The 12780-nt window shown below is 58.8% G+C and overlaps 1 protein-coding gene across 3 annotated transcripts in view; it reads left to right on the forward strand.

Moving 5' to 3' along the window:
• Positions 1-12780, forward strand: part of FRMD5 (FERM domain containing 5) — an 83118-nt gene that overhangs the window by 64849 nt on the left and 5489 nt on the right. For all 3 annotated transcript variants that reach the window (XM_040570068.1, XM_040570071.1, XM_040570070.1), the window contains 11 exons: positions 872-914; positions 1042-1120; positions 3393-3490; positions 5185-5308; positions 5867-5954; positions 8188-8276; positions 8970-9033; positions 9687-9778; positions 11097-11171; positions 11723-11791; positions 12263-12369. In XM_040570068.1, coding sequence (XP_040426002.1) covers positions 872-914; positions 1042-1120; positions 3393-3490; positions 5185-5308; positions 5867-5954; positions 8188-8276; positions 8970-9033; positions 9687-9778; positions 11097-11171; positions 11723-11791; positions 12263-12369 — 928 coding nt within the window. The remainder of the gene's footprint in view (positions 1-871; positions 915-1041; positions 1121-3392; positions 3491-5184; positions 5309-5866; positions 5955-8187; positions 8277-8969; positions 9034-9686; positions 9779-11096; positions 11172-11722; positions 11792-12262; positions 12370-12780) is intronic.

Below are 12780 nucleotides of genomic sequence, written 5' to 3' on the forward strand. Positions count from 1 at the left end.
GACAGCTTGAGGCTGTCTCAGTGACCACTGTGCTCTTCTTTGGCACCTTCAGGACGTGTGTGCAGTGATGTGGCACCAGGCAAGGATGATTTTAACAGCTGGGGACCAGACGCCTTGGCCAAAAAAAAAAGTTTTCTTTCTTGCTGTGACTCCTTGTTCAGCGAGCTGGCGTGCAGAGCTGTTCAGACAGGCTATCTGGGAGCGGGGGCTGCTCAGGCTGCAAAAGGCCTTGGGGTGCACCTTGACCAAGTTGTCCCCGCTGATGGGAAACTGCCCTCGGCCTCGGGACAGCGTGCCTTGCTGAGCAAGGGAAATGCCCCGGGGAGCTCCTGTCTGGGATGACAAAGGGTTCTTGTAGGGTGCTGAGCAGGAGCAGTGCTGAGCCTGACTGTGCCCCTGTGAGGCTGCTGGGACAGGCTGAGGATGAGCTGGCTGTCCCTGGGTGCTGCAGGAAAACCACACAGCGTGTGGGACTTCAGGGCTCCCCGGTACAGCACCCAGGGGTGGGACGTGTCCTCTTCTCCTCCCCTGCCCTTGGCACAAAGACGCATGGACACCAATGTCTCCTGAGACCTGCCAGTGCTGCATCGAGGCTTTGCTGCCGAGGAGAGATGTGTTTGTTAGACGTTCTCCTCTCTTCCCATTCCTTGCCACAATGGGTGCCCCCCATGCCGTAGGCAGTGCCCTGAGGCCGTTCCCTCTTGGCCCCTGCTGCCTTCTCCTCGCCGTGCAGCCCATGGGTCACCCGGGCAGCAGCCTTTTATTTCAGGCAGAGGTGCTTCGTTTCTTTAATCTTGCCCTGAATGTTCAGTGTTATTAATTCAAAGTGTTTGCTGCTGAGCTGACTAAATGACTCTCCTTCTCGTTTCAGCATTGGCTGGAGTTCACAAAGTCGGTTGTGAAGCAGATGAGGGGTAAGCAGCGCTCCGGGCGTGCGGATGCCCCGCGTGGCGTCTGGCCGCCTCCTCGGCCGGGTGCTGGGGGGACGAGGCCGGCAGGGCCGGCGGGCTGGTGACGGCGGTGTCGCTGTTCTCGCTGCAGCCCAGCCGCCCTTCACCATGTGTTTCCGCGTCAAGTTTTACCCCACGGACCCCGCGGCTCTGAAGGAGGAGATCACCAGGTGAGGCGGGCACCGCGAGGGCTCGGCGGGCACGGGGAGGGGATGGCCGGGGGCCTGCGGGTGTTGGTTTCGTGTTTGAGTTACAGCGACAGACATTTAGCGCCAAGGATTTCCAAACCGCACTGTCACAACTGGGGGAAGAGTGTGGGACCCCTCCGTGTGTGTTGTGTTGGCATTTAGTGCCGTCGTGCCTGGCAGGGGGCGTTAGGTGCTGCTTGAAGCCCACGGCTTGGATGTCTGCAGGTGGTTGCACAAACCCATTCCCAAAGTGCTCAGGGTGCCACACTTCCCATGGTAATGTCCAGGGCCACTGCAGCTTCTGCAGAACGGATCCCGCTCTGTGCCACGTGCCTACCTTTCCCTGCGGCTCGCCGAAACCTCTCCTTACAGCTGGAAGTCCTTGGTCCTGCGTGGAGGGCTCCGGCTGGAGCAGCAGGGCGCCCTTCACATCCATTTTCTGCTTCTCCCGACACTCCTGCCACTTCTAAACGAGCTCTCTGTGCAGCCGCCTGAGCGCATCCTTTGCTCAGACGGTTGTTGCGTGTGCTGGGGCTGTCTGGAGGGTATGAGCATTACCAGTTCCCTTGCAGTCCCCTGGAAGTATTTACCTACATCCCCTTTATGTAAGGGGAATGAATGCTGTGGAAGAAAGGGATGATGAACGGCAACTCACAAACTTGACAGAGCTTCTATCAAGTTTCTATCTTTAGGGGCTCTTTGTGCTGCCTTTCCTGCCAGAAGGAAGGGTGGGTGTGCGGGATGTGCAGAGCCCTCGCCGAGAGGTCACAGCACAAAACAAAGCACAGCTGTGGGTCCGTGGCGAAACTTCCCCCGGGCCTGGAGGCTCGGGTCATCCTTTGCTGCAAGTTTCCAAATTTCTCCCCTGGTGCCTTTTGCCATTACTGCTGCAAATTACTCAGTTGTCTTTGGTGCTCCAAGGGAGAAGCCAACAAAGGTGCTGGGCTGCCCTGGTGCCAGCAGGCGCCCCCAAAACGTCCCGCAGCTGGAGAGCTCTGGGGTTTGCCTTGCAAAGGAAGCCCCTTCATCTTACCTGTTAAAAACAGGGACAAATAGCACGAGCTTCTCCTTCTATTTTCAAAGCAGGCCAGAAAAGCCGTCTTACACTGCGGACAGGCAGCTACCGCAAATTAGAGAACTGCCAGCATCAGCTACTCTTGCACCAAATACGCACCAAATGGTGACAAACAGCCTGTGACACCTGCTCAGCCCTGCTTGGCCTCAGCAGCCCGAGGATGGGCAGCACCAAATCTCCGCATGTATCCAGCCCCACACAGCCAGCCCCACACAGCCAGCCCCACGCCGGGCTGGGAGCTCTCCATCAGCTTCTGGAGGCTGGGGGATTGCAAGCTCTGTGTGCCGTTAAATATTCTGGAAGAATACGGTCCGTGCTAAGCGCATGGAGGTTTAAGTTGGCTTACTGATACAGCTAAATATATTCCAGGATTTCACTTTTTGGATTTTCAGTCTATTTTTGCAGGCAGCCAATGACAGAGGATCTCTGGGATTTTGCAGTCTGCTCAGCTTTTTACTTTAGTTTTGCATTTATAAAATCTTCATATTTTTAGTGGGCAGATCAAGTAGGAAACAACATAGAAGATGCTGAGGTGCTCAGAAAAGTCTTCTGAAGTTTACTTTCCTCTTGATGATGTACAAAACCAATGAGAGCCTTGCTTGCGTTCCACGGAAGGTACCCCCCAAAAAATAACAAAAAACAAAATGTAAGATTTTTTTGGGAGAGTGAGAAAGTTGTGGTCCTTCCGGGGTCTGACTGTAGCTGGGAGATGCCCGTCAGGGTGAGAGCATTGTAAGGAGCACCGTGCTTATCTGCAGAGCCTGTTTGGAAGGGTCTCTGTGTCCAGAATGCAAGTGTTCCTGCTGCTAGCAGGATATGTGCTGTAACCAGCTTTCTTGGATAGTATCGATCTGTCTTTTTTATACAGGCATGCGCAGAAGTACTAGGAGTAGATCTCACATGATACTTCTTGTTTTTCTTAAAAGGCATTTATTTTGGGGACTCATGCAAGCTGCAGTTTGCCAGGGCACAAAGCCACCCGGGCGCGCACCGGGTGCGGCAGGGACGTTTGCTGCGCTGTGCCACCGGCCGTTCCCAAGCAGGAGGAGTGTCTTGTAAATGGGCTGCTCGGAGAGAAATGCTACTGCCAGTGTCTTGTGGCAGATGTTCCCCACCTAAATTGCCTGTTTAGGTAATTTAAGCTTTGCTTAATGACTGGCCTCTCTCTGCTGTCCTCAGGTATTTAGTCTTCCTGCAGATCAAACGAGATCTCTACCACGGCCGTCTCCTCTGCAAGACTTCAGATGCTGCTTTGCTGGCCGCCTATATCCTTCAAGGTAATGCTTTTTGACAAGATAAATTTGCTTTTCATGCTAAGTACTGATTACATTATTTCACTTACAACAGATCACTGCACCTAGCATACAAATGTCACCTAGCCAGTGCAGGGCTCATACTTCAAGACTTGCTCGTGTTGTGCTGTGCTGGGCTGGGAGAGGATTGGAATTGATGCCGTGGTCTCACCAGCAGCAGAAGCACACGCGGCCATGTGCTCTCTGAGCTGCCCCATCACTGCGAAGGGCCCATGGCTCACCTAGTCCACGTCTCCCTCTTGTGATTGTGCAGTGGCTTTTATCCAGGGGTCACAAAGTGGTCAGCAAAACCGCCGTGGGCTGCTCCAAGCTGCACCCCCCAGGCCTGCTCTGCCCCTCTGCAGAAGCAGCCCCGTGGCAGCACTGCTCCTCTCCCGGGGCCATGCACAGCCTGCGGTGATTCCGGCAGCCCCAGGGGTTTGCAGCTGCAGATCAGAGGTAAATGCAGATCTGCTGATTCCTGGAACAGATGAAGATGTCCTTGTGTAAGCTCATTGCTGGCCGCTGGGTGCCTGAGCAGAGAAAGTACTTTTGTCAGCGAGTTGCAGAGGCGCCAGTGGAGTTCAGAGCAGGAGGTGGGAAAAGCTCCGAAAGCCATCTCCTGCTGACCCGCTATCCCATCCGTGCTCCTGCTGCGCTGCTTTGCCTGCTCCTGCCCACCCCATGACACTGACAGCACCGAGGTGCTGGCACGGTGCAGCACCCAAAGCACTCGGCGTGGGCTTTCCAGGCTCCTTGGGAGAGCTGGGTGGCATTAGAGGGACACAAAAGCACATTGAAGGGCCGTTAGCATCGCCATGCCAAGTGTGTGGCGTGCGCGACCTTGCTGCAGAGATGCAGCTGGTGGACCCCGTCCATAGGGCAAGCACCTGGGGGGGCTGCAGGCACAGACGTCCCGACCTGGGAGCGCTCACCCTGGCGCCCTGCCAGGGCCACTACTGAAGCCCCTGGGCAGGCAGGTGGGTCCCTGGGAAGCTGGGTACGTGCGCCTCTGCAAGCAAAAAAGACACATTTCAGTTCCAAAGCAGCCAGTCTATACCCTAAACTTTTAGTGTCTTAAGCAGGGAGCATAAAAAAATTACGTAATATTTCCCTTGGGACCTGAGGCTGGAGGGAATTAAATGAGATCAGGGTGGCGAGGGGCTGCAGAGCTGCTGCAGGTGATGGCAGGAGGCGTGCAGCTGCGGGACATGCCATGCAGCACGCGGTGCCGCTGCGAGGGGCTGGAGTGGTCTGCCCGTCACCAGGGCTGGAGCACAGCCGCCACCGCTGCCGGCTCCCAGGGGACAGCAGCAGCATTGGTGCAGGTTGGGGGCCACGGGGGTGCCCCTGTGGCGCTTGGAGCCAACAGCCCCAGGGGGCTCATGCTGAAACATGGGCCTAGCGCAGCTCTGGGGTATTTGGCAAAGACTTTGAGGAATTAATAAAGGTGGGACAGTGACTATCTGCTTGCGGGCGATTCCCAAGCAAACGGTGAAATGAATTGGATGCGGTTAATGCCTGACAAACGAGCCTTCCCGGTGGGACGCACGGCCGTGGCGGTGCAGCGTGCCCCTGCTGCCCTGGCACTGGGTGCTTCGAGCTCCGGCCCCATGCCTGGCATCCAGCACCGCAGGGCCCGGGGTCGTGCACGGCCACTCATTGCCTCTCCCCCCCAGCCGAGATCGGGGACTACGACCCGGGGAAGCACCCGGAGGGCTACAGCTCCAAGTTCCAGTTCTTCCCCAAGCACTCGGAAAAGCTGGAGAGGAAAATTGCAGAGATCCACAAGTCGGAGCTGAGGTATGGCTGGCGCCGTGGCGTGGGGACGGGGATGCTGTTGAGGCTCTGCTGATTTTTATTCCTGTTCAGGACATTGGGGCATGCCGAGGGATGGGCACTTAGAGCTGTTGTGCATCATGTGCAGCTGAAAGCCAGCGGTGCTCTTGGCAGCACTGGTAGCAGCAGAAATAGAGCAGAGGGGGTTCAGAAAGGTGCTCGGTCAGGCCTTACAGGAAAACTCCCCGCGAGCAGCAGCTGTCTCCCTCCCCAGCGCCCTCCCCTCCCGCCTGGATTGAAGCTGGGCAGTGCACGTAACGCAGCCCTGGGCCTTGCAGGGGCTCCTTACCCTTGGTCCTTTCCCGAGCTGCTCGCTCGCTGTGTCGTGCACCAAACGAGCTGGCAGGAGGAGGGCCGGGCTCTCAGCGCTGGTTCCTGCCACAGGTTGTGCTCACTGGTGTAACCAACACAGGCCGGGACCGATGCCCCTTGTTCACAGAAACCATGAAGCCGAGGACTGTTTTTCACATGCGTACCTCCTATGAAATACTCATTTTTTCCCCCCCTTTTCCCCTCCTGCAGTGGGCAGACACCAGCTACTTCAGAGCTGAATTTCCTAAGGAAAGCCCAGACTCTGGAGACCTATGGAGTTGACCCACACCCCTGCAAGGTAAAACGGCTTCCTGACCGCTGTTCTGGTGCTGTGTTCTCACGCTGGCAGGTACCACGTTGCAGAGGTGCCACTGATGCTCCCAGGCACAGCCATTTGTCACCTGCCGGGGGGCTCTGGCACTGGGAGCACTGCGGAGTGTGGCAGGCGCTGGGTGCAGCCCTTGCCCTGCCATAAAAAACAGCCCCAAAGGGGAATATGTGCACAGGGGGCAGCAGGGAGGAAAACTGCCCCGACGGCCTTCCTGAGGAGTATTTAGGGAAGTCCTAAGAAGGCGTTTGTACATGCAGACAACTGCAAAAGACAATGGCCGATCATCTGCAAAAGCATGTAATTTGGAGGCAGCAGCAAGGTCAGTAATGTGTCTGAGAAACCAACAACCATTAATCTGCCAGAGACAGTCTAACTCTCTGCTCTTCTCTGGCCACTAATCGAATTTTCTGTTTGAAATGCTTTCTATTGACTCTAGATGTCATTGCATTTGGCTCTCCGTGGTCCCTTATAATCCCATCACATGCAGATGGACATGGGATGCAAAGCAGGCGGGGAGTTTTACCGTAAGGGAAGTGCCTGCTCTGAGCTCCTCCAGGCCTTTAACGGGGTTACACCGTGTAAATTCCCAGTCACAGCAAGTACACCTGGCCTGCGGGGGGAGCCCGGCCATTTACTGGCACAGGAGCTGGGCTGAGCCTAAATAAAATCACCAAGGCAGCGGACACGGGCAGCACCCTGCGGTCCTACTGCAGCCCCTGTGGCTGGGTGCTGTGCGGCTTTGCAGCACGGGGTGCTGGAGGGGCCAGGCTCACAAATGCCCAAAAGACAGCAAAATCCTGCACTCTGCTGCTGGGCACTGGGCAGGGCTGGGGCTGGGGCTGCAAACAGTGGGAGAGCACAGCACGGAGAGCACAGCACATCGGAGCTGGCTGTGCCGATAGCCCGAGGGACGGGCACTGGGAGAGCTGCGCCCACACTTGGCTCCCTGCTGATAATGTTCGTTCTGGCACCCCCTTACCAGCGGGGTGCTGTGCCCCGGCACCACTGTGCCCCCCAGATGGTGTGGGGCAGTGGTGGGTAGGGGGTGGGGGTCTCCACCTCCCACCTCCGTTGAGGAGCCACAGCCCTGGGCTGCGGGCACTGCCGGTCCCATGGAGCCGCACGGAGATCTTGTCCCCCTCACCACCCGCCTGGGCACGATCGGCTGGGGGCTTTGCGCCTTGCTTTGTGCAGGAGGCTGGAGGTTCAGGGCTCCTTGCTTTTGGCCATTCACCCTTGGCAGATTAAAATGGATTTTGATCTATCCGGATTTAAAACCGATTCGTTCTCTGCACAAATTCTGAAGATATCAGGAAAACTGTCTCCTGCACCCCTCTGATGTGCATTCAGGTGGCATCTCTGTGCTGGGCCAGGAACCAAGGACTGGCAGCTGTGCCACGAGGGTGGAAGTGACCCTTCAGAGAAAATGCCTGCGGCCGCACGGTGGGACCTGGGCAGCACACTGCAGGAGGAGGGCAGGCACCAGGCGGGCATCCTCCCCTCTGAAGTCCTGCGTCTGCTTCTCCTTCCAGTGCTCTGGACATCCCGTGTCTCCTGTCAGCCCCTGTCATGCCCGCTCCCCTCACTCAGCATCCTGCTAAAGCAGCCTGAGCGCAGGGCAAGCATCTGCGGGCTGAGGAAAAGCCTCACAATTAAAGAGCAGCCACAACCGTTGTATAATATTTTTAAAATTCAGCATATATCTGCTTTTTTTTCATGAGCATCAGTGCAGTTAATGATCGCTTCCCTGGAGTCTGGTTGTTATGATTAAGTTACCGCGCCGCCTGGCTCCGCACACGACACTAATTACTGGTTCTAAACTGCCTCGGTGCTGCCCAGCTGCACTGGCTGCGCAGGGCTCTGAGGGTGTCAGAAGTTTAACAGGTTTTTACCATTTTCCTGTTTAATTATTAGCAAAAGGATTTGTTGAGCACTGTCATCTTCCCTGCTTATTGCTTACTTGTGAATTGGTGGGACCACGAGGGCTGGGAGCTGCCCTGCCTTTTCTCAGTGCTGCTGGAGCAGCCGGATCTGGTGCTCTGCTGCGGTGCCCCGGTCTGAACAGGATCACCGGGGGATGCTCCGTGCAGGGCTGGGCTGGGGGGTCTGTGAGGCCCCGATACGGGCTGGGGGTGGACGGTGGCTTGTGAACGTTGCTGGCTTGGCAGCACTTTGCTGAGGAGCCGCTGTTGCCTTCCAGGACGTGTCGGGAAATGCGGCGTTTTTGGCCTTCACTCCCTTCGGGTTCGTGGTGCTGCAGGGAAACAAGCGAGTACACTTCATCAAATGGTGAGCGGGCCCCGCTCCACCCTGCTCCTCCTGCACCGTCACGGTGCCCGTGTCACCCCAGGGCGCTGGAGGGACGCCTGGGCTGGAATCCCACTGGCAGGGGTGCTCGGGTGCTCCCAGTGCTGGTGCCTTCCCCGGGCACTTGCTGGGTGCTGAGTGGAGGCAGTGGAGCCCCCAGGGATGGCGGTGAGGGGGCCACATGGGCACATCTGAGCAGGGACAAGGCCCGAGGAGGGGATGGGAAGGAGGGCGATGTGGGCAGCTGGAAGCCCCGTCCTGTGCCCTGCACACACCAGTGCACCTGTGAGCTCCTGCTGCCCAAAAGCTCTGGTGCTGGGTGTGGGAACGCCCAGCCTGTGCTGCTCTGCACCATCCTGCCACCACCACCACCCAGCACCACCGCACGGCCCCGCAGCGAACCTCGTGGAGGCGATGCCTCAGCTGGGGACTGCCCCAGCGCACAGGGTGGGGACAGCTCCTCGCCTCTGCTGCCCCCCAGGCCCTTGGGTTTCTGCCCATGGCAGTGTCGGTCTCCCAGCCGCCCGCCCTGCTTGCTGGCCTGGCCGGTGCCACCAACCATCTCCAGGCCATCCCCGTCACGGCCAGGCTGCGGGGAGGCTGCGTGGCCACGTGCTCAGTGGGGCCAGGCAGCCTCTCATGTGTGTGTCCTTGTCCTTGTCCTTGTCCGTGCAGGAATGAGGTGACCAAAATGAAATTTGAGGGAAAGACTTTCTATTTATACGTAAGTCAGAAGGAGGTGAGTGCATTCTCTTATCTTGGGTCCTACTGAGCACGGCCTTTCTCATTGCCCTGGCATGCCGCAAGCTCCTAATGCACCCAGGGGGCTGCAGCCTCCGGCCGTCCCCTCGGAGGGGCCCTGCAGGGTGGGTGGCACGGGCTGCAGCTCTGCCATCGCTGTGGATGCGCCCACGGCCTGCGCTGAGCCCATTGTGCTCTCCCCATGGCTGCAGTGCCTCGGACACGGTGCGGGTGCTGGGGTCAGCCCCGTGCTACCCCTGCCCCTTGGTGGGGGCACTGGAGCTGGAGGTGGCAGGGCTGTGGCGAGGAGGGTGCAGGGGGAGCTCAGCAGCGGCAGCAGCATGGGGCTGAGCCGTGCCACGGCCCGGCTGTCCTACCGACACCCCTGGCTGACCGAGGCACCCTGAGAGCACCACTGAGAGCTGCCAGCGTGCACGGCAGCCACAGGGGTGCTAAAAATGTGCCTGTACAAGCCTGCCCGCCACCCATGCAAGGGGACGTCTCCGTGTCCCAGCAGCGTCCTTGCAGGGGGGTTCGCACCCTGTCCGTGCAGGTTTTCAGCTCCCGCTGCTCCAGGCCCCACCACATTCCCTGCACGCTGCCTTCTGGTCACCACTCACTCCTTTCCCCATGGACTTCTTTCTCCTTTAGGAAAAGAAAATTGTCCTTACCTATTTTGCCCCAACGCCAGAAGCCTGCAAGCACCTCTGGAAGTGTGGGATCGAAAACCAAGCCTTCTACAAGTGAGTGCAAGGACGGCCATCCGTCTGTGCGCTTTGTTCTGTGTTTCCCGTGAGTCAGTCCCGGGGCAAGGCGAGGTGTGGGGGGCTCGGGCAGCCCCCTCCGGGTGGCCCTGGCAGCCCCACCAGCCTCCACAGTGCCTGTGCCCCCCGGAGGCTCTGTCCCATTTGCTGGGCGATGGGGCTGATCCCACCGCAGCAAACCCTCGATCAGGGGATTAAAATTAGTTGTTTGGAGGTTAAGCCTCTAACACGAAGCGACCGGCACACGTCCTGTCCACAGCACCAGATGTGTTTTAGCATTTTTCCTGTCAATCACGGCTCGTTCGGTGCCAGTCAGGGTGTGCCGGTGCGTGGCTGCTACCTGTGCTGCTGTCCTGTGGCCAGCTGGGCTGGTGGGGGTGCAAAGGCAGCAGAGGAGGTGGTGGTAGGACTCAGGGAATGTTGTCTGACCTAAGATTCAGGGCTGGATTTTCAAAATAGGTCAGGGGAGGGTTTGGAGCGAGGTCACTGCTCTTCCCCAGGGCTGGAGACCGCTGGGTCTCCGCTCTGGTTCAGGCTGCCCAGAAAGGGTTGGGTTATCGAGCACAAGGTGCTGCAGGACAGGCTGTGGGCTGGGCTGTCTGCTGAGAAATCAGGGCAGAATGCCTTGGTTTTACTGTACGGTGGTTTACTTAAAAATAGCCGTCTTTGTGCTTTATAATGAGTTTTATTCTAATCAGTGAGATGTGAGATAAAGTGTCTAATATGTTCTCTTTGGGAATACTGCAATCAGCAGCTGCAATCAGCAGGTTTCATCTCTCATTATATTAACATGGAATGAAATTGCAATATTGCTTTACAAATCTTTTTATGATTAATGCTATCAGCACACTACGGCGGCATTACGCGCCCAGCAGAGTGGACCGCGTGGGCTTGTGGCAGTGCTGAACGGCCCCGGCCTGGGGGCGAGGGAGCGGCTGCCCTGGGGTGGGAGCGGGGGGGGGGGGATCAGCATCCTGGGGCTCCTCGCACTGAGCAGGAGCAGAGAGGGGGCTGCTTCCAGCGGCGCCTTGCTCTGAGCGGCCCCAGAGCTGCCAGCCTGCCCATGCGGGGCCGATCCGTGCGTCCCATCTGGGATGGGGCTGGGGGCTCCTGTCTGAAGGCACCGATGGGTGTCCCTCTGCACTCCCCAGCCCCGTAGAGCCATCAGTCCCCAGCTCTGGGTGCAGGTGTAAAAGCAAAGCCAGCAAGGGCTCTGCCCTTGTGCACGGACCGTGCCCGTGTGCCCAGCAGCGGGGCGGCAGCGCGGGGCGCTCACGCAGCTCTCGGTGCCTTGCAGGCTGGAGAAGTCGAGCCAGGTCCGGACGGTGTCCAGCAGCAACTTGTTCTTCAAAGGAAGCCGGTTCCGATACAGGTGAATAACGACTGCGAGTCCCTGCTGGGTGTGCTTTCGGATGCTCCCTTGGCTGTGCTTCGGGTGCTGTGGTGTCAGCCCCTGGTCCTCCAGCAGCAGGACACCCACCCATTGCTGCCGCAGCGAGGCCATCGCCACGTTCTCCCTATTTCACTGCTGACGTTCATCTCTCCAGCTATTTTTTGTAGGAACAGGGCTGAAGAGGAAGGGAAAGCTCTGGGGGTTTTGCAGTGCCAGCTCCCTCCTGGCTGGCACGGGAGGGTCTGGATGCCTGGGGCAGGACCCCCTAGAGGGGAGGGGGCCCCACAGTGTCCAGCACTCCATGCCAGGAGAAGCAGCCAAGGGAGGCATCAGCCTGGCTTGTCCCTGCTCTTCCGATAACCCACTTGATACCAGCAAATATTTCTGCTTTCCCCTAGACCCGTGGGGAGCAGCCCATGTGTGGGGATGGGCGGGGGCGGGGAGCACTGTGCCCGCATGGCAGGCAGAACCCCCAGGTCAGCGGGGTCCTGCCCACCTGGTCACGGCTGCTGTTCTTCACCCACCTGCAGTGGCCGCGTTGCAAAAGAAGTGATGGAGTCCAGCGCCAAGATCAAGCGGGAGCCGCCGGAGATACATCGGTAAGAGCCCGGCAGCAGCACCGGCAGGCTGCAGCCCACGGGGCTCGGGTACCGCGCTGCTCGGGGTGCAGAGGGGTCCCTTGGGCCCTGCTGGGTTCTGCTCAGCCCTGTTCCATCAGCCCAAGCCCTGGGAGGGAGAGCTTATGAAGGGTTTTCGGAAGCGCTCTCCTATTTGTGTTCTCCAAGCTGCCAGAGCTCGTGGTGCGGGCTGTGTTCGCTGGGAAGGACACAGGCAGCGTCTGCAGCCGCCTCCCGCAGCAGCCCTGTCCCTCGGTGCCGTAGCTCTGCGGGCGTCCCTGAGCCCAGGGCAGGCATGGCCCCACCGCTGCTTGGGGCAGGAGCAGAGCAGAGGGAGATCTGTGCGTCAGTGGGCGTTTTGGAGGGACCTGTCCGAAGGCAGGAGGAGATGTCCCCGTCTGGGCCATGCGGGGTCCAGCCCGCGGGCTCTCACTGTCCCTGTTCTGTCCCCAGGGCAGGGCTGGTGCCGAGCCGGAGCTGCCCCTCCATCACCCACGGCCCCCGCCTGAGCAGCGTGCCCCGCACCCGCAGGAGAGCCGTTCACATCTCCATCATGGAAGGTAGGACACGGGGTGACCTCCTGGGGGCTGCAGCCAGCGCAGCCCTGCACACGGGCACACGCACATGGGCACACACAGGCACACACATACACAGGCACACGCACACGTGCACACAGAAAAAGCAGATGCACACCCAAATGCATGTCCAGCTAAGAAGCCTGTGTGTGCTCATCACATCCAGTGTCCCCAGGGCGAGCAAAGCACTGACAAAATGCAGCCTGTCACCGCCGCCCCGGCTGGGGCCGTGCCAACAGCACCGTGCCTGCACGCAGCCCCAAAAGGGGCTGGAGAGCACAGCTAGCTGCCGGTGGGTGTGGAGAGCAGCCCAGGGTGCTCTGCACGGCTGCAGATGTGCTTGTGTTAGCTGTCGCCTTCTGTTTCTCGGCATTTAGAGTCTCTGAAGTGCGGCCA

The sequence above is a fragment of the Cygnus olor genome, chromosome 11, assembly GCF_009769625.2.
Source record: "Cygnus olor isolate bCygOlo1 chromosome 11, bCygOlo1.pri.v2, whole genome shotgun sequence".
NCBI classification, from domain to species: domain Eukaryota; kingdom Metazoa; phylum Chordata; class Aves; order Anseriformes; family Anatidae; genus Cygnus; species Cygnus olor.